Source organism: Physcomitrium patens, chromosome 8, assembly GCF_059467195.1.
Source record: "Physcomitrium patens ecotype Gransden chromosome 8, ASM5946719v1, whole genome shotgun sequence".
NCBI lineage: Eukaryota > Viridiplantae > Streptophyta > Bryopsida > Funariales > Funariaceae > Physcomitrium > Physcomitrium patens.
This window is the reverse complement of record NC_143417.1, coordinates 12,864,436-12,882,787: the sequence shown is the minus strand read 5'-3', so window position 1 is coordinate 12,882,787 and position 18,352 is coordinate 12,864,436. Positions and strand designations below refer to the sequence as shown.

At 42.7% G+C, this 18,352-nt stretch overlaps 2 protein-coding genes across 5 annotated transcripts; one reads left to right on the top strand and one right to left on the bottom strand.

The window, feature by feature from the left end:
- The first annotated feature begins 468 nt into the window (after positions 1 to 468).
- LOC112285536 (uncharacterized) lies at positions 469 to 6,861 on the top strand. 2 transcript variants are annotated; one of them, XM_090252609.1, is made up of 6 exons: positions 469 to 621; positions 762 to 1,535; positions 1,879 to 4,658; positions 4,802 to 4,995; positions 5,290 to 5,525; positions 5,756 to 6,861. In XM_090252609.1, the coding sequence occupies exons 2-6, from the start codon at positions 1,266 to 1,268 to the stop codon at positions 6,587 to 6,589; spliced, it is 4,314 nt and encodes a 1,437-aa protein (XP_090108735.1). In that variant the 5' UTR covers positions 469 to 621; positions 762 to 1,265; the 3' UTR covers positions 6,590 to 6,861. The 2 variants fall into 2 exon arrangements, with proteins under 2 accessions (XP_090108735.1, XP_090108734.1); XM_090252608.1 differs by having other exon boundaries at positions 755 to 1,535.
- Positions 6,862 to 6,930: 69 nt separating this feature from the next.
- Positions 6,931 to 17,908, bottom strand: LOC112285763 (DNA gyrase subunit A, chloroplastic/mitochondrial). Of its 3 annotated transcripts, none has more exons than XM_024526855.3 (29): positions 17,819 to 17,908; positions 16,882 to 17,315; positions 16,373 to 16,664; positions 16,066 to 16,135; positions 15,752 to 15,817; positions 15,155 to 15,256; positions 14,955 to 14,999; positions 14,490 to 14,588; positions 14,154 to 14,240; positions 13,862 to 13,932; positions 13,493 to 13,601; positions 13,255 to 13,317; positions 12,883 to 12,948; positions 12,496 to 12,584; positions 12,183 to 12,231; positions 11,813 to 11,899; positions 11,401 to 11,494; positions 11,224 to 11,294; positions 11,030 to 11,119; positions 10,610 to 10,735; positions 10,167 to 10,324; positions 9,760 to 9,841; positions 9,414 to 9,578; positions 9,021 to 9,128; positions 8,575 to 8,678; positions 8,215 to 8,338; positions 7,859 to 7,913; positions 7,524 to 7,626; positions 6,931 to 7,232 (listed from the first exon to the last, which is right to left on the bottom strand). In XM_024526855.3, exons 2-29 carry the CDS (start codon positions 17,252 to 17,254, stop codon positions 7,112 to 7,114), a joined length of 3,069 nt encoding a protein of 1,022 aa, XP_024382623.1. In that variant the 5' UTR covers positions 17,255 to 17,315; positions 17,819 to 17,908; the 3' UTR covers positions 6,931 to 7,111. The 3 variants fall into 3 exon arrangements, with proteins under 3 accessions (XP_024382623.1, XP_024382621.1, XP_024382622.1); XM_024526853.3 differs by having other exon boundaries at positions 17,739 to 17,878; XM_024526854.3 differs by having other exon boundaries at positions 17,685 to 17,861.
- Between the last annotated feature and the right edge of the window lie 444 nt (positions 17,909 to 18,352).

Below are 18,352 nucleotides of genomic sequence, written 5' to 3'. Positions count from 1 at the left end.
CATCAATGCCCATCATCATCTGACATCAATGGCCAGCTGTGGAGCAAATGTGAAGTCACAGACGCCAGATGAGGAATTCCAAGAACCGCAGCTGGAAGCCTAGCGCGGGACTCAGGAATTTTCGGCAAAATTAGAAAACTCCAGCAAGAAACTGAAGATGGTAATCCATTGTTCGATGAATGAAGACTTACCGCGAACATCCGAAGGCCCACCTCCTGATCTTCGTCCACGACCCCATCTCCTGCTCTCATCCAACTTGTCCACTTCCACTCGTGACCTGGAATTTTCTATTCTAAAACTCAGCACCTCAATTTGCACCCCAATCACCGGAATCTCCATGTGACCTTCCCTTGCCAGAGATTTTGTGTTGCAAGCCTCGAAGAACCCAAACAGTGGAGCCAGGCGATTCTATGCGGGAACGATGTTGGTAATGGGCAAACTGCATTCGCTGTCGCAGCTACGAGCACCAACAGTTTTGGGGTCCTTTCCAACTTTTGAATGCCGCTCGAATGGATGAGGCTCGTCACTATTCTTGTCCGTTCTCAACGGTAGGCGGGATTGTGAGCGTTTGAACTGGCGCCCTGATAAACCTTAGCGGTCCTCTGGATGAGTTCCCTGCAGGTAGCCAGTATACGTGCCTTTTCTTTCGGCTACTTTATCAAAATCTCTCCTGGGAAAAGAACCACTTGGCTGTGTGAAGTTGTGTTGGTTCCTCTGCAAAGGTTGATGTTGATGGTTTTGGTGGAGTTGATAGTGCACAGGTGGAAAACTCAGGGGCGGTCATTTTGAGCGGGAGGATGCGGTGTTGTTGATCTTTGTTTGCGTGGAGCTGGATCTGGATGTGGGTTTTTTGGAGTTGTGGTCGGAACTCAGGGTGAAGGGTGGAGTTCGGTGGGGGTGGAAGTTTGTCTGCTTGGAGAAGAAACAGATCGGATAGACTATTGTTGCGGGATGATTTAGGAGTAGTATGCAGCTTAGGCTCAAATGAGCCTTTGATCGGGTATGTTTTACAACCGTTTTATGGCGTGTGTAGATGGAGGTTTTCGATGGTCGATCCTCGCGTTTATGAAGTGGTCTGAGCTTGGTGAGTGTAGGCATTCTAGGGGTCTTCAGGTATTCTTTGAGGTATCATCGGCAGCAGAGATTCTTCAGGCGCTTTCTTCTACATTTTGTTCAGCTCGTTCCCGTTCTTCGTTTGGGTTTCCATCCGTCCTCAGAAGTGGTGGTTGATCGTACTTTTTCCTAAAAGAGAATCACATGTGGAGATGGGACGGGTTCATTGTAATGGAGGGATGCAGCTCTCCAAGATATCGTGCCTGCTCATCTGTTTGCAGTTGAGCCTATCCTTGCCCATACTGTGTTTAGCATTGGAGCTGTCACATAACCAGATCACTTCCACTGAATCTTCTACCAAAGTCTTAGTGCAAGATCTGAATGATACACCGCCTGAGAGAGCCTATCTTCGAACGCATGCGGTGGCTGGCGGCAAGCACAACTATGAATCTAACTCTACGGGGAACGGATATCCCAGACAGGTATGCCGCAAACTCTTTGTCGACGGGGAGTTCTAGCAATGGCAGCTAAATGAGATCTTGGATCGGATCGTGATGTAGCGAAACTGCTCTAGTGAGGACATGGATTTTTGTGTCTGACTGTCTTTGGTGGAAAGGTCTGCCAAAGCTTATTTGCAGCGATTTGTTATTTTGGTCCTCGACGTGGCTGAGGAGACTGGACCAATGTCTCATATGGCACCATTTGATAGTCGTTGATAGAGGATTTTCGTAATCATCGTGGCATTCAATGTTCTCTGTGAAGTTGCTTACGAACTTCAGTTTATTTATCCTTATAGTCCACTCATATTACCCCTCTTGTGTGCAGCCGAGTGCTTTGGTCTCTCAAACTACCCAGAAGATGACGAATGTACTGGATAGTGCCCCAGTTGCAGGCCCTATTGTGTTGCTTTTACGTTATGTACACTCTTACCTCCTCTCTTCTATTCGCTATGCTTCTTCGGCAATTCGCAAGCCGTCGGTGCTTGAAGGACAGCGAAGGAGAAATACTGCGCACGTCTCGGTCCACCATTTCGATCGTCATGATGAGTTACCTCGGCCAATGAGGAGACTCCTTTTAGATGGGTCTCCTGCAAGTCCTCCACTTGCTGCACCGATAGCGGTTGCTGGATCAACATCACTGACTGGTGCTATTGCTGCTGCGGTCATTGTAAGTGTTTTCTCCACACTGGCGGTGGTGATAATGGTTCTTTGCATCTATCACAAGTGGAGTAAAAGAAATAAGGGAGGTGAAAAGCCGCTTCTTTTTTCGAGTCCAAACAAACCTGGGCTAAGATCTTGGGAATATGGCTCTGAAGAACACTCCTCGCCAGGATGTGGGTCGAAGGACCTCTCTTCCTTCAATCCATTGTACTCCGATGGGAAAAGTCTGCAGCACTTTCAATCTCAGAAATGTCTAGACGTCAAACCTCAGAATATCCCAGAGAGTGGGAAATTTGTGAAACAAACTGTTGCAGAGCCAGAGAAATGTTCCCCTCAGGATAGAAAATCTCCGTCAAAATCTCCTCGTGTAGTTGAAGTAAGGTCAGTGGGAAGAAGTGATAATGATCTATCGCGTGAGGAGAATAGTTCTGACGTAGAAGTAGATGCTTACTCTCAGGACAGTTCCACTTTTGAGGGAGGCTCTTTAAATAGTGAGACTTCTCGCGAAGACGATGAGGCGACTCTACTTGGAGGGGGCAAGCGGTTGTCATCTGACGAAGAGCACCCTGTTGTGCCACCGAGTCTAACTCTGAGTCGGGCGTCAACCCTCCCTGTGTATTCTGGTGAAGGGTCAGACGCTGGACATTCTTCCGTAAGCCCTAAGCAATCTTATTCGGAGAACAGAATTTCCAGGACTCATTCCGTCCCTACTGCATCTTTCCCACCTCCTGCCAAAGAGGATGCAATGTCCAGACATATTTATATTCCTGATGTGCCTTTCTCTCCTCTCAAGGATGGTAGAATGACTGGACTGAGTTCAGCTCCAGACATGCCTTCATCTCCTCTCAAAGAGGATAGATTTTCCAGACATAGTTTTGACCCTGATGTGCCTCCTACTGTCAAAGATGGAATAATGTCTCGATTGAGTATCACTCCGGATGTGCCTCCCTCTCCTGTCAAAGACGAAGGAACGTCTGGACTCGGTTCAGTCCAAGGTGTACCTTCTCCTTCACTTCAGGAGAACTCTACTACACACTTCAGTGCTGCTATGTCACTTCAGAAGGAAACGAAGCTAGACCCTGATACCGCTTCCAAAGGAGCACCGTCAAGAAGCAACTTTGTTGCAGCGACTGTTCCTCCCCCAATTATTCTACCTTCGAATCCTACATCGAAATCTGATGAATTGCAAGATGTGAAAGCGCAGAAGCCGCGGCCATCAGGAAACATTCTACATAATACCCGATACACGAAGTTCGAAGAAACAGTGGATTTACTACCTGTAGGATCTCGACCAAGCTTCATGTCGAAGAAGGCGGACAGGGCCGATGCTCCGCTCAGGTCGAGTTACGTTAGTGCACCTTCTCCAGCACCACGCCCGATAACCGTTCCGCCGACCGGTCAAGCTTTATCGACTGTGCCTGCGGAAGCTGCCGATATTGTGTTTCCAAATCTCCATGATTACTTGCAGCAATTTGCTGCTCATGCAATGGGTGGTGTTGACTCCAGCCAAGGGTGGTCCTCTCCCGAATCACCCTCATCACCTAGGGCGCCATTGGATGCTCAGCAGCAGCTCCCGAAGCTTGGAACTTTCTATCGATCCACCCAGTCAGTGCGCCAGTCCAGGAGAGGGACTCGTAGAAGTCATGACATTGCCCAGTTCTTCCAAACTCAACCTGTTGAAGCTAGTGGCGAAGCAAGTTCACTTACAATGTCTACTCTGTTATGCGAACCGCCTTCCTCTGCCAGTGAGAGTACTGTTCATGAGCCTGACCAATTCGCAGAGACAAATCCTTTTGCGGCTAGCGTGAATCCATTTGACGAGGTCAGAGATGAATCATTACTCTCTATTGAACCTGGTTTTGCCTCAAGTAGCTCTAGACAACCTCCTTCTTCAACCTCTTCTCAACCTTCCCAGTTCTCTGCTTCTGCCCAGAGTGGTGCGGTCCCTCTTTCACATGGTGGAGGAAACTCCCATTCCTGTCCGAATGCACCACCACCACCCCCTCCCCCGGGACATTCGGGTCCTTCGCCGCCGCCACCACCTCCACCGCAACTACCCGGGAAGAAAGGTCCACCACCACCGCCTCCCCCCGGTGGGAAAGTAGGCCCTCCACCGCCCCCTCCTCCTCCCGGTGGAAGAGGAGGTCCTCCACCTCCACCTCCACCTCCTGGTGGAAGAGGAGGTCCTCCACCACCTCCCCCTTCTGGTGGGAAAGGTCCGCCACCTCCTCCTCCTCCTGGTGGCAGGGGCAAAGGGCCCCCTCCACCACCTGGGTTGAAACCGTTGAATGTTCCACGAACCAGTGTGGGTCCAGGTGGTTTTCAGAGAGCGAACAAAAAACCAATTTCACCACCGAAACAGAAACTGAAACCTCTTCACTGGGAAAAAGTGAAAGGAGCTCCTGATCAATCCATGGTGTGGGACAACTTGAACAAGTCATTTGAGTGAGTACACCTTGACTTTTTTGATCCTAGTTGCCATGCTATTGTTCAGTGTTTTTTTTTCTTTTATTTATTTTATTTTTTCGTCGTGAACTGTGCGTTTTCGCTCTTTGTATTGATGGTCTATTTGTACTGTTTGGATGCAGACTTGACCCGCAGATGTTGGAGACCATGTTCGGAGTGTTACCAATTCCCAAGAAAGATGCATCTAAGAATGTTTCGATACAGAAGAAAGCAGAGACGGTGACTATTTTAGATGCACGAAAGGCTCACAACTTCGCAATTCAGCAGCGCGCTTTGGGAATGCGAAGCATTGAAGTATGCGAGGCATTGCTTGAGGGTAAATTCCATCCTCCCAATATATTTAGTGTTTTTGTTGCTGAGCTGGTGAACGTCACTGCGTCTTGGTTGGTAGTGTTCCAGTGCGTCACGGAACTTGCAACGTATATTTCGAATGTGGAGTATAGCATTCATCCTGATTTGAACTAGATGCTTAGTTCAATTCATTCATATTTACCAGAAGGTTTTTACCCATGTTTCTCAACTTCGTCACTCGCCTGACAAGCATGTGCTTGTCTGAGGGGTTGGTACTCATAATTCACCCTGACAACTTTGTTCCTTGTGGTACTTTCAGGTGAGGGACTTACTTATGAAGTCTTGGAGACGCTGGTCAAGGTTGCTCCCTCGGATGACGAGAAGAGGAAGTTTCAAAAATTCAATGGGAAACTTTCAGATCTCGGTCCCTCTGATCGATTCTTCCATGCGCTGCTGGAAGTTCCAAACGCTTGGTCTCGACTCAATGCAATGTTGTATCAAGCCCAGTACAAGGAAGAATTGCGTCAAGTGCAAGACGGACTGCAAATCCTTAAGGTGCGTTCGTTTCTGTGCAGTGCTTTCTGGATCACGAAATGTATGGATACTTGATTTAGTATACAAATGCTGTGGTATTTGATTTTGCATTCATGTACGAATTATCGATCTAGTAGTTGTGGAAAACTGCACACCAGTTCACCCTGATTTGACACTGGAAACCGATCTCACTTATGCCTTTTGTGCCGATTTGAGTCTCCAACATCTTAAGTTTTTTTTGTGTGCTGTAGCTCGCCTGCAAGGAGCTGAAGGAAAGTCGGACATTCCGAAAGCTTCTAGAAGCTGTTTTGAAGACTGGAAACCGCCTTAACATGGGCACCAATCGGGGTGATGCACAAGCATTTAAACTGGATACCTTACTGAAACTTGCTGACGTCAAAGGAACTGACAACAAAACCACCCTCCTTCACTTCGTCATACAGGAGATTATCAGATCGGAATCCTCTAAACTTAATCGAACGGGTAGTACGTGCTCTACTCCTTGTACTCCCAGTACGCCGGGTTCTCCAAACTCCAATTTCTCATCCAATTTGGAAGCAGCAATGGAGAATCCAAACGCTCCAAACATTGGCGGAGAAGAATCGAAGAAAATGGGGATGGAAATGGTCATGCGGCTTCCTGCAGAATTATCCAATGTGAAAAAGGCAGGGATGTTGGACCTGAACTCATTGAAGGCATCTGCACAAAAGCTTATTAATGGGTTAAATGGAATCAGAGCCCAAGTTCGTGAGAAGAAGTATGCCATCCTTGAGCAGGGACCCAGAGGCTTGGAGCGTTCCATTGATCTATCAGAGGATCATTTCCAGGGAGTAATGGAAAAATTCGTGGCGAATGCTGAAGCGAGAGTCGCCGTTGTGCAAAATGATATTGCAGACGTATTGGTGCACTTGCAGAAGGTCAGTGTGTATTTCTACGGTGTGGATGGGGTGAAGAACGATTCTGAACCTCTGAAAGTCTTTGTTGTAGTGAAACAGTTCTTAGGTATGCTCGAACAGTCTTGTAAAGACGTCATCAAGGCCAATCAACTTGTTGCCAGGACCAGAGGACAACCACCACAACGTTGAAAAGGATACACTCATGTAGTTAACCGTTGTACCATACTATCGAGTGAGTGCACGTCCAAGTTTAGAGGGGCGATGTTTGAAAATTAACCTGTCCAATGGTTAGCAGTAGCTTCGTTACTTTACCCCAGAAGGTTTCTTGCATGTGAGCAGTATCACATACCATTAAGTGCATCAATTGTGCGCTATGTATTTTTACCATCTGCGCTGCCACCAGACACTTTTCTGTACATTGCTGACGAAAATCAATTTGAAGTGTCACTTTCATAAAACAATTTAGTGAGAAGTTGGCATTTTTCATCGTCTGTTAAAGTAAATTCTATGTGGAAGACAAAATCCCGCAATTTAACAAAATAAATCATAAATGTATAGCATATACGAAATTTACCAGTACTGTCAAACCGTCATATCAACATGTGCAGCTCTCTTCCCAATATCCTTCTCCGCGCAAATAGTCATGATCAGAGATTGTAGACCAAATCAATGCCAATCTGTAAATCAAAAAAATTGCTACTGGAATACAGACTACACTCCTATAACATCGACACTTTCACGATTTTCTATGCTTTCTTCCTCCTCGGCGCTAATCAACACTGAAACAGAGCTTACTTTGTCATCGGAATCAAGCCTCATAAGTTTTACTCCCCTGTCACAGCCACATATCACAAACTTAATTAGCTCTTAGTGTTCAATAATTGATAACTATGGCACTTCTTTTTAGAATACTGCACTGAAACAACCAAGGTGATGAGGTTAGTTTGATTAGACAGTGTCATTCACTTGGATACCATGATACGTTGGTGCTCAAACCACTATCAACACGTAAAACTCTCGTACATTATGCAGGTTAACCATTAAACCTTGAAATAAAAAAACTCCATCCATCCATTCAAAAGAAAGACTCCATCTTTCATAAGAATAGGGAACTTGAAATTACTTAGCAGTCCGACTTTGAATAGAGACGTCCCTGACACGGAGTCGATTAAGGATGCCCTTGTTGCTGCCCACCACCACTTGCTCTTCGCTTTCCCCATCCGTTTCTGCATTAAGAAATTATAATTGAAAGGTAAAGAAAGCAACTGCAGAACATGCATAAACTGAAGCTTGCACGTCTTAAAACAGCAAGGGAAATGACTGAGAGCACAGAATTTTAAAGAACTATTGCAAGTCACTAATAACAGCATACGGTGAACTTCAAGATAACCCTTAACATCGGCCAGATTATGAATTCTGAGCTTTTCATCAATTCGAGAATTTGAAAATGATGCATACCTGACAAGTTGGCCCCCACAACGAAGAGTGACGCCAAAAGGTCACCCTCATGAAACTGCTCAATTATAACAGATACCAAGGAAATTTTTAACACCACAAATAGATTAGAACCACCAAAATTACAGTAATTGATGAATCACATGGAGAAGTCAGGTTCTACAGACTATTACGAGATACCTAAAGTTGAAAACTACAGGATACGTATGCACGCCCAATGAGCCACTTAAATGCATGTCCCTGCATTTGAACTTAAGTTTATGCATGTCTCTTTAATGCACTTAAACAACGTTCTTCTGAGTAAATATGCAATGAAAGTCAAATCTCTGCATTCATAATGTCATATAGATGACACTAACCTTGCATCCGATTACACCAACACGGCCAGCGACACCCTTCGGAAAAGCTTTGATTGGCACGCGTTTTCCAAACCCATCCTCAGTTACCATGAGTAGCCATGGAGCACCTGTTTTCTTAGTCCCCCTGAACACGTAAAAATCAGTCAAAATCAGATAATAGAATAGAGAGGATCAGAAAAGACCCATTCATGAATTTTCTAATGCATGGTGAACAATTCTTTTAACCAATATGAGACAACAGTTTCACGCACGCTGGCAAAACATTTTCATTTTAAGATTGGTCAGTAAAAGATCAATACAACAAAGAAATCAGACAAGCATTACGTATAGTTAGTAATGAAATTGCATGTACTGCCTTACGTGCGTACTAAGGAAGCTGGTACTATGTCCATAGCAGTCAACTTATCATCTCCTCTCAATCGCATAGCTCTTACACCCCTCGTCGCCCTTCCCCTTGCTCGCAACTGCATGAGTCGTTACATCCAAAATCCATCAATTTACTGGCAAAGAAAATCCTGCACCTCAGTGCATATGCAAGAAGAATGCCCCCACAAACGAACTACTTTAAACACATCCAGTGAAAAGGGATTCTATCCACTCATTTAATGTAGTCACTTGCTCCATACCCGCATGCATATATGAATTTTACACAAATCAATTGAAAACATAGAAAGAATAATCCACATTGATCAACGCCACAACAAGCAAAGGCCAAGTACATGTGAACGTGTAGACTAAAAGGAATGCACATGGCAGCCAACTCGTGCGACTGTAGACATTCTAAGTACCAATTAGTGAAACAATACCTTGTCATCGTCACAGCCGATGCATACAACCATGCCCCGTTGAGAAGCTAATGCAACAGTATCTTCTTCAGCGGCATTTCGCACCCACTTCAACTCATCACCGGGGGTCTGCCAACGTTTCATGGCATCCAGAAGCAGAATTGGAAACTTTAGACTCAGGAGCCGATGTGGGCACACAAAACTTTTGTTTATTAGGATTCGATCGAGCGGCGTATTACTGTCAATTTTGCAAGGGCCAGAAATCACACCCGAGGCAGTAGAACAATCACCGGAAATAACTAGGTGTACCAAACCTCAGCTATAGAATCCTAATGTGTTCACAATAGAACTCTTTTCACGTATACGCGTAACTGGACACTAAGGCTAAATGCTTTAGTGAAGTAATACACTTACCAGCTGAATGGCGACAATTCCTGTAGAGCGAATAGAAGCGAATGAGGAGAGAGCAGTGCGCTTGATATATCCACCAGTAGTTAGCATGACCAAGTACTGATCCTCCGCAAAATCACTCACAGACTGAACAGATGTGATTCTTTCACCGGGTGGCACTGGCACGACCTATCAGAACATCAAAAATGAATCAGAGATAAATCTTCAAGTACAAATTACATGGAAATTCAAGTACATACTAAGCAGAATGAGTACAATATTACAAGCGCGGCACGTTCTCCGTTGTGTGCGTATGCGAGCGTATCTCGAGAAACCAACAAGATGAAGACATAAAAACAATAACCAGCACCTGAACAAGAGGGTTTCCTGCTGAAGTTCTTGAACATTCTGGTATTTGATATGCTCGTATTGAATATACAATGCCCCTTTCACTGCTCCCAAAAGGTGAAACAAGTTTCAGTAAATTGGTATATACTGAATTAATCCGATCATCATAAGGTCATGTCCAACTTAGCCTAAGCTTCCCTTGAATCCATTGTCAGCAAAAGATGAGCACAGGTAAAATAGTAAATGATTTCATGATCAACAGGAGTTCTACATGCGCTTCCCTGTATATCAAGACACAATTGCCCTTTCATTTGATCCTCCTTAGCTATCATATAAAGTAAGCCCTCCTATTTCAGAAACATCAAGGAAAATGTCGAACAGATCGATTAACACGATTGAGAAGAGCATGGAAACGAAGAGAGCCCAGACCTAAAGAATAGAACATAGTCATGAGTGCGGCATACAAAGAAGTCCGACATGGCATCGTTACTCCTCATTTTTCCACCAGATTTGCCGGTAGTTCCGCGATTTTGAGCAGTAAAAGTCCCAGCTGCCATGCGCTTGATGTATCCCTTCTCGCTAAGTGTCTGTAAGGAAATCCAAAAGAGAACCCAAAAGAGAATCCAAAATAGTTCATTTCGTGGGCAAGGCCGAAAGTACAAGCAGCTTCTGAGAAATTCAAGAAAACTAATGTCTCCAATGCAGGCTGCTAAAGACTGCCCAGTGAACAGCTGAAGTGAAAAGTTTGCTCGGAAGCTTCTAACATCAGCCACCAAGCATTGAATCAACAAATGCTTGCATCTCTTTTCTAAATAAAAAATCAACAAAAAATACAAACTAAATGCCCATCGCTGTTTTCTTTTTTTACTCACAACAATAGTTTCTTCATTCGCTATGACATCTATGTCATTGATCTCTCCATCACGCCCTTGCTCAACAAGTGTGCGCCGTGGTGTTCCATATTCTTTTTTCAATACTAACGCCTCCTTCTCGATGATCTACACGCTCAAATTCAGAGGTCACCAGTAAGAACCTGCCTCATGAATTCTTACGAAGCAGAATAAGGATTCAGGGATATTTTTTACAAAATTGAATCGACAATGCACAAGTTGGGAACGTGAGTATTCAACTTAGTATCTAAAAATCATTGCATGCTCCAGTCATTAACTACAGCCGCATCAAAGATGAATAACAACAGAAATAGCAAAGGATATGATTCGATAATTGTTCAATCGTAAGTGAGTAAGCAACGTTGATAGAACATCATAACAAATGCCAAGTAAAATAGTCACCTGCAGAACTCGGTGCTTGCTTTCTAGGAGCTGCTTTAGATCCGTTATTTCAGCAGTCAATGCGTCATGCTCTTCCTTCAGCTTTCCACTCTGTAAAAATCACATCAAGATTATGTTAATACAACTGTAATTTAAAAGAGGAGCATGATACAATGAAGAACCATGAAATGTTACAGTGATCAGGAGTTTAATACCTCCAGACTTGTAAGCCTTCTTAAAGGCATGGCTAACAGAGCATCAGCTTGAGCAGGAGTGACATTGAATCCTGCATGGTAACAAACACCTCAGAAACTATGATTCCTAGAAGCAATGATTTTCTTTAAAATAAATCTTATTCAAGACGGAAAATATATGATAAAATCAAAGATAACCTTTTTGTAACCCTTCGGAAGCCTGTGCAGTATCCTTGGCACTGCGAATAATTTTCACGACACCGTCCAAGTTTGAAAGTCCTATCAAAATTCCCTGCAAGAATTCAAGTGAATCCAATCATAGAAGTCGCAATCGTACAGAACTTTGGAGGTCAATCTGGATCTTAAGAACGACAAAACAGACAAAAGGGACTTCATTTCACGAACTCAATTGTCGTGTTTCATTGCCAAGAAACATGTCTTTGAGGACATTGTGAAATGACACGCGAAAAGTGTACCGATAAGCGATTAAAAAGTGCTGGTACGTGACGACAATGAGACCAAGATTATTCCTGACGAAGAGAAGTGGCAAGAATATTTCTAGTTATTTACACAACCCTCTAAAATTGCAAGCGAACAAGGAGAAACTTACCTCAACAATGTGATCACGATCCTCAGCACGCTTCAGCTGAAATTTTGCGCGTCTTTCGATAACTGAGCATCTGAACTCCACAAATGTCTATTCACGTACGAAACATGAATATTAGAAAAATAAACAAATTAACAAATAAAGCGGCTACCATACCAGCCAAAAAGTTTATCGAAATTCCATAGACTCAAGGCAATCAAAGCAAAAACCGTGGATGAATCCCCTGAACATTGACCGCCACAAGGAATGGGTATAAGACCATCATATAATCGATGAATTTAAGATACGTAGAGATTTCTTGCATAATGAAAGCTTAACTTCATGATTGCAGAATAGTTAGGTATAAGCAGGCACCAATTTTCATCAAAATTACCTCTAAAAAGTCCTTTAGGCCCATGACTTTAGGCTCGCCACCGATGATTCTGAAATTAGTTACATAAAGAGAAAATCAGCTACAACAATTAATGTCTGGATACTGATCAATAATTCAAAATGCAGTTGACAGGTCGTTTGAACTTATCAACAATTAGATAGTGATCCTAACCAAGTGGAGCCAAGTGCCACTCTACGATATGTATACGATCAAAGACTGAATGCAACATGAAAACTATTAGACAATGCACAAAACACAAATCATAGAAAAAGCATTAAGACAATTTGTATTACACAGATATCTGCACACTTACCCAACCATATTGCAACTAAATCGTGTCTGTAAAGTAGTATATTTGTACAAGTTGTTTAGTACCACCTTGGGCATGGCTCCTCTTTTCACCTGTATACAATACGGACGTCCAAGAACACGGTTACAAAGGAAGTGTGAGATAAACGTACTATCTTACCAATCAGAGGTACACACGATGATTGCATTGTCCAAAATTGGGTGCAAAAACATTCTAACAAATGTGAGCGGTAGAAATGAAGTAGGAGTAATATAATTTCAAGTACATGAACCCACCAAAACGGGATCTCTATATGAAAACCTTTATGAATGAGAATAACTATGACGAAATAAGGTGCTAACAATATATAATATAGTCCACGGATATAGTCCACGGTAAGCTTCACAGTACCTCAATAACGATCCGCATTCCAAAGCGATCGCTTTCATCTCTGATGTCACTAACACCCTCAAGCGTCTGGGACCCAAAGGTGCACATTAATATGTATTCAAAAGTCACAAAATCATACGTAGGAATAAGAAATCAAGTTTGACCAAATCACTACGTAACTATTTCAATGAACTAGTGAGAAGTTTCGGCCCCAGTAAACAGCTAGAAAACAACTCGCAAAACATGAGGTCTATGTCGTTGAGCTCAACATGGCTACAAATATGATGACTTTTGAGGGATTATGTATAAATTTCACGACAGATTTCTAGTAAAAGGCTTCAGAAGAAAACGTCCAAAATAAGCATGATAAATCCAAGAAGATATGTAATGCACCTTGTTATTCACGAGATCTGCAATCTTCTCCACAAGAGCAGCTTTATTTGCTTGGTATGGGAGCTGCTCACACAACCACGGCCTCAGACAAGCACCAATCCAGTTATCCAATTCCACAAGCAGAGTCTCAAACAAAAGGAGGCATTTTCAAAGATTGAAAAGCTACAAAGATGCAAACTGCTATTCCGAAGCGAGCGTTTGATATGATTGAAAAGACTGAAGAGATGCTACACCAAACCTCAGAGATAATCACAGCAGATCTATTGCTCCTCCGGTCCAGCTGCTCAATTGAGGCTTTCCCTCTCACTGTCAATCGACCATGACCAAACCGATAGGCGTCCAGTATCCTGCCATTCATTCCTCAAAAATATGAATTTCTTTGTGAAGCCACTATATAACTCCAAAATATCTACCAAAGCAACTACAGAACTCTCAAGGACCAAACAATCTTGCCCAAGCATAAGCTATAACTCCCCAAGTAATTAACATAAAACGCTCAGAAATTATAAACTAAAAATCATAACCAATGCCAAAAAATTTAACTTCGACAAAATTTTGATTTGTTAAAAAGGAGGAAGAATGGCACTAAGTGTGGGTTTGAGTATACCCATCCGTCCCGAGTATCTGCCCACCGGTTGGGAAGTCCGGACCAGGTAAATGCTCCATCAACTCCTCCACCTATTCGATTTTAAATCACCAAGTTACGGCATTCAATGACCATAAGCAGCATTTTGGATCTCAGCTTTCCCAGGATCAGGGAAAAGTAGGGGTATAACTTAATCCTAAAATAAAAATGAAAATAAAAATAAAATCCACTGGAAACTAAACAGTTAAACGCATCACAAAAATTGCACTACTTGTTGTCGGAATTAATCCAAACAACTTCGAGCACTTCTTACCGTAGCGTTGGGATTGTGAAGAAGAGCAATAAGTGCATCCACAACTTCCGCTAAGTTGTGTGGTGGAATATTAGTGGCCATCCCAACCTGAAAACGTTAACAAACACTTGTGATGATACAGCAACACTAACGTAATGAACAAAAAAGGTTTATATCACAGCTTTTTTGTAAAATACAAATAACGAATAACTAGCAAGGACAGTGGGACATGTGAAGGAAAGCTCTCCAATTGTATAACCCTAAGACAAAGCATCAGGTAACCAACCTTCTCTGAACTTTCCTCCCTTACTAACATGTCGAAAATGTGAATAAACAATGGGATATTGAGAAATTTACAGCAATTCCAGAAGCGCCATTAAGGAGAACATTGGGTAGCCGAGCTGGTAAAACTGCAGGCTCGTTTTGTGACCCATCGAAAGTCGGGATAAAATCTACCTGTTAAATATACACACTGTATTAAGCTTCACACCGAAGCAGTGCAGAAGCAGAACTCTCAACAGAAGGTTTTTAAAGATTGAAAAACTGCATATTCCAAGGCTCAACCACTCTATCAACATGCAAAAATACTCACTCAATTTCGAAGATTTCAACACAATTCTATAAGTGTGCAACCCCATGAGGTATTGGCAGCATTCATAGGTTAACATAACTGGCTAAATGAACGAGATTTTCCGACTATATTTACACCCAACTAATGAGCTATATTCAGGTAATCAAGCAACTACATAAGAAAATGAAGGATAGAATTCAAAGCGAGGAGGTATTCTAGAACAGTGTAATAAAGTAAAAAATACTTCATACCGTGTCAAGCTCTAGATCTGCAAGCAGCATGGCTTCTGAAAGTCCCTGGATGGTCGTTGTGCAATAGTTCGTGTCAGAAAGTCTTAGGAGAGAAGCCTTCACCAAATAATTCGAAATAGAATGTACATTCAGATACAATCAAACGAAAGAGAAGAAAACCAGCTGCAAGTATTGACACCGGCAAGCTCTAAAAATCTCACTTGAAGGCGGCACTCTGTGTATCGCATGGCAGCAGCAGGATCGCCATCCAAAGACCCAAAATTACCATGACCATTGACAAGTGGGGATCTTAATGAAAAATCCTGTACAAACACAACACTTCAGACCACGAACAAACCTAACTAGTATGTTTAACCAGTATACCTAAGCACTGCATGCACCAGGACTCAACTCTCATTCCAGAAGTGATACCAACACTTACACTTGAGCATAAGTCGCATAAAATTAACTGCAACATCAGAAACACTTGACTGTGCTAATTGAGAGAAATTAAAATGAAGACTTTTAGAGACCAAATTTAGAGGACGCGCCACTTTTGACAACAGCCACATTATACTATTGCTTATCAACATTTTTCTGTATTTTCTAGTGTCTTCCTAAATGTTCCAATTCATCATTGCCATTGTTCCAATATAATAAAAATCCGTATGCCCAGCTCATACAAGGTTTCACAGAGCGAGAAGCTCAAATAATCAAGGAAGGGTGGAAAAACTCAAGATCCGGTCGACCATTCTGAACACATGTACAAAGCCCAAATTAGCACCTTAAAAAATTTAAGAAACGGACAGAAAATTAACCTGTGCCATTCGAACGAGGGCGTCATAAACTGCAGTATCTCCATGCGGATGAAATTTACCAAGCACCTGTAGAATGGAGGACTTGTTAGCCCCTGAAGAATCTGATATAAAGACTTATGAGGGCCTTCCTTAAGAACACTTCCAGGTTGACATTGCTGTGTCAGCCGTTTCTGACCATAAATCTATTAAATTCGACCAAAAAATTAGCACCAATACCGATTCGATTTCTTTAGAAATGTACACCAAATAATTAAAACTACACAGTACGAATCAGTCACTTTCCAACAAGTCCCACCACTGAAGGTACGACTTACCTCTCCAACTACACGAGCACACTTCTTGAAGGGCTTTTTGGATGAAAGACCGAGCTCGTGCATAGCATATCTAGAGGAACACACGAAACAAAAAAAAAAAAAAAAAAAAAAAAAAAAAAAAAAAAAAAAACACACACACACACACGATACTTTAAAATCTCATGTGTAAAAAAACTCCTGTTGCATTTTAACTGATGTAAATCGTCAGAACAAAAGCATGATGAATCTTGAAGAACACATGCGTGAGTAAAAATCAGTTGACCCCAAATAACACAACAGGAAAATATTTATAAACTTTGTTACTTACAAAATGCGCCGATGCACAGGCTTCAAGCCATCTCGGCAATCCGGAAGCGCACGCCCCACAATAACTGACATTGCGTAAGCAATATAAGACTCCTCTGCTTCTTTGTGAAGCTCCATAGGCACAATGCGGACATCTTGAGGCCGATTGTCCTCTGCCCCGCTCCGAGATCTGCCATTGGCATCCGCACTGGAAGCGTCGTTGATGTCATCATCGGATGACTCGTCGGATACATCCTCTCCAGCCCCATTGTCAGACTCAAGTGATGACGATTCCTCCCCTGACTTACGAGCCCCTGATCCAGACACTCCACAGAAATAAGCATTTATGTTCAGGTGGGCAATAATAAAAAGTTGTTTTAGAAGCAGCCAAATGAATAACTTGAACAGCCATTTCACACTGAAACATATTCTATGGTCAACTATTGGTCTACATATAAAGAAATTAACAAAAGAAAATATATTAAAATCCAATTCAAACGCCTGGTTTCTTTACTTAAGTGAAATCAGCACCTGCGACTATATTGCCATCTTTCGAATAGCCGTCACGTCTCCAGACGGAAAACTGTCGCCCATTTGCAAGAGCAACCCTAGGCCAAACGTAATAAGTGTTTTCCACACGTCTCAAACATTCGTTCCAAGGAATGCTACGAGAGTTAGAAAATAATTGCACGCGCGTAGAGCTTATCGGAGCGACCACCAGCCTGCTCGAGCTTCGGATACGCAGGGACGTAATTCGTAAAGGGGGGCACTGAATGGGTGTGAAGGCCACCGTAGAAAGCGCCATGAAAGAGGAAGAAGAGAAGCAGGGACTCCGAAAACCTGCCGCCACTGCACTTCTGTACAGCTGAATTGCTTGTCTTTGCACCATGCCAGTACTCTCCATGGTTCATGCTGATCTCAAAAACGATCCAACACTCTGCATGACTAGAAAGCAGGATAATGACCTTCACCACACGCAAATCACGCGCAAAAACGTAAGAAAACAACACCTGAAAAAGTTCAACTTCGACAAAATTCAACCGCGTAGCAAAAATATTGCTTGAGAAACATTTGGCCTCGCCAGCAGAAGCTTCGGCGGCTTAATTTCATAACATACTCAAAAAACTAGTTACTACAACACCCTTTTCCAAACCGAAGCCGACGCTTTCCAACGAAACATTTCAAAACCAATTAGAAAGTCCACAAATCTCAAACACTAGAAATCGGCCATCTCAGCTATGAAATCCTTCAAGCTCCGTCACCATCTTCACAATCCCATCAAACAATTAGGTCACATTCAAACATTAGAATTTTATTAAGCGCTTAAAACATACGACTGCAAATTACTCCGAAACGCTGGGAGAAGAAGACCAGCGTTGAATACACACCGGATCCTGTGAAATTTTCCCCAATTTAGACCCAATGCAGGCTTGTGTTTAAGGTTCCACGGCGGGAAGGTTGCTCTCACCCTGCCACAATCTGCAGAAAAGACCGCGGCAGAATGCAGATCAGCTTCGAAGGGCTTAGGGTTCAGGGTTTATGAATCACGGCTTTGAGGTCTCCTATCCAGAAAGCTTGCAGCTGCGCCGACAGCCTATCTCCGCGGGAAAAAGCTCCTCGTCGACATAGAAAAATCAAACCATCTTTTGCTTCCATCCTTTTCCTCCATGTTCCCAATCGATCCCGTTCCCATGGCTTTCCGTTGCATTCTCGGTCGTCGATTTAAGAGTCATTATTAGTTGTTTGTATGAACAAGAAGTAACCTGAATTAAACTTTGTTTATCAAATTATGTTAAAATATTTCATATATTTATATTTATTTATTTATTTATTAAGAATCATAGGAAACACCACAAAATTGAATTAAACATCAAAACATCCTTTATTATTGTTTTTATAAAAGAAGCATAGTCCAAGCCCTAGGGCACCTTTGTATCTTCTTTGCCTTCATCTTGTAAAGAATCTTATTGATTCATCATCTAGCAATCATGCAAATTGGTTA

Bases quoted from the DNA above. Each gene is read 5' to 3' on its own strand.
- LOC112285536 (XM_090252609.1), top strand. From the start codon at position 1,266: ATGGGACGGGTTCATTGTAATGGAGGGATGCAGCTCTCCAAGATATCG. The intron at 1,536-1,878 runs GTATGCCGCAAA...TCTTGTGTGCAG, and splicing joins GGAACGGATATCCCAGACAG to CCGAGTGCTTTGGTCTCTCA. The intron at 4,996-5,289 runs GTAAATTCCATC...TGGTACTTTCAG, and splicing joins ATGCGAGGCATTGCTTGAGG to GTGAGGGACTTACTTATGAA.
- LOC112285763 (XM_024526855.3), bottom strand. From the start codon at position 17,254: ATGGAGAGTACTGGCATGGTGCAAAGACAAGCAATTCAGCTGTACAGA. The intron at 13,318-13,492 runs GTTTGGTGTAGC...TTGTGTGAGCAG, and splicing joins CTGCTGTGATTATCTCTGAG to CTCCCATACCAAGCAAATAA. The intron at 11,900-12,182 runs GTAATTTTGATG...GTACGTGAATAG, and splicing joins GCCTAAAGGACTTTTTAGAG to ACATTTGTGGAGTTCAGATG.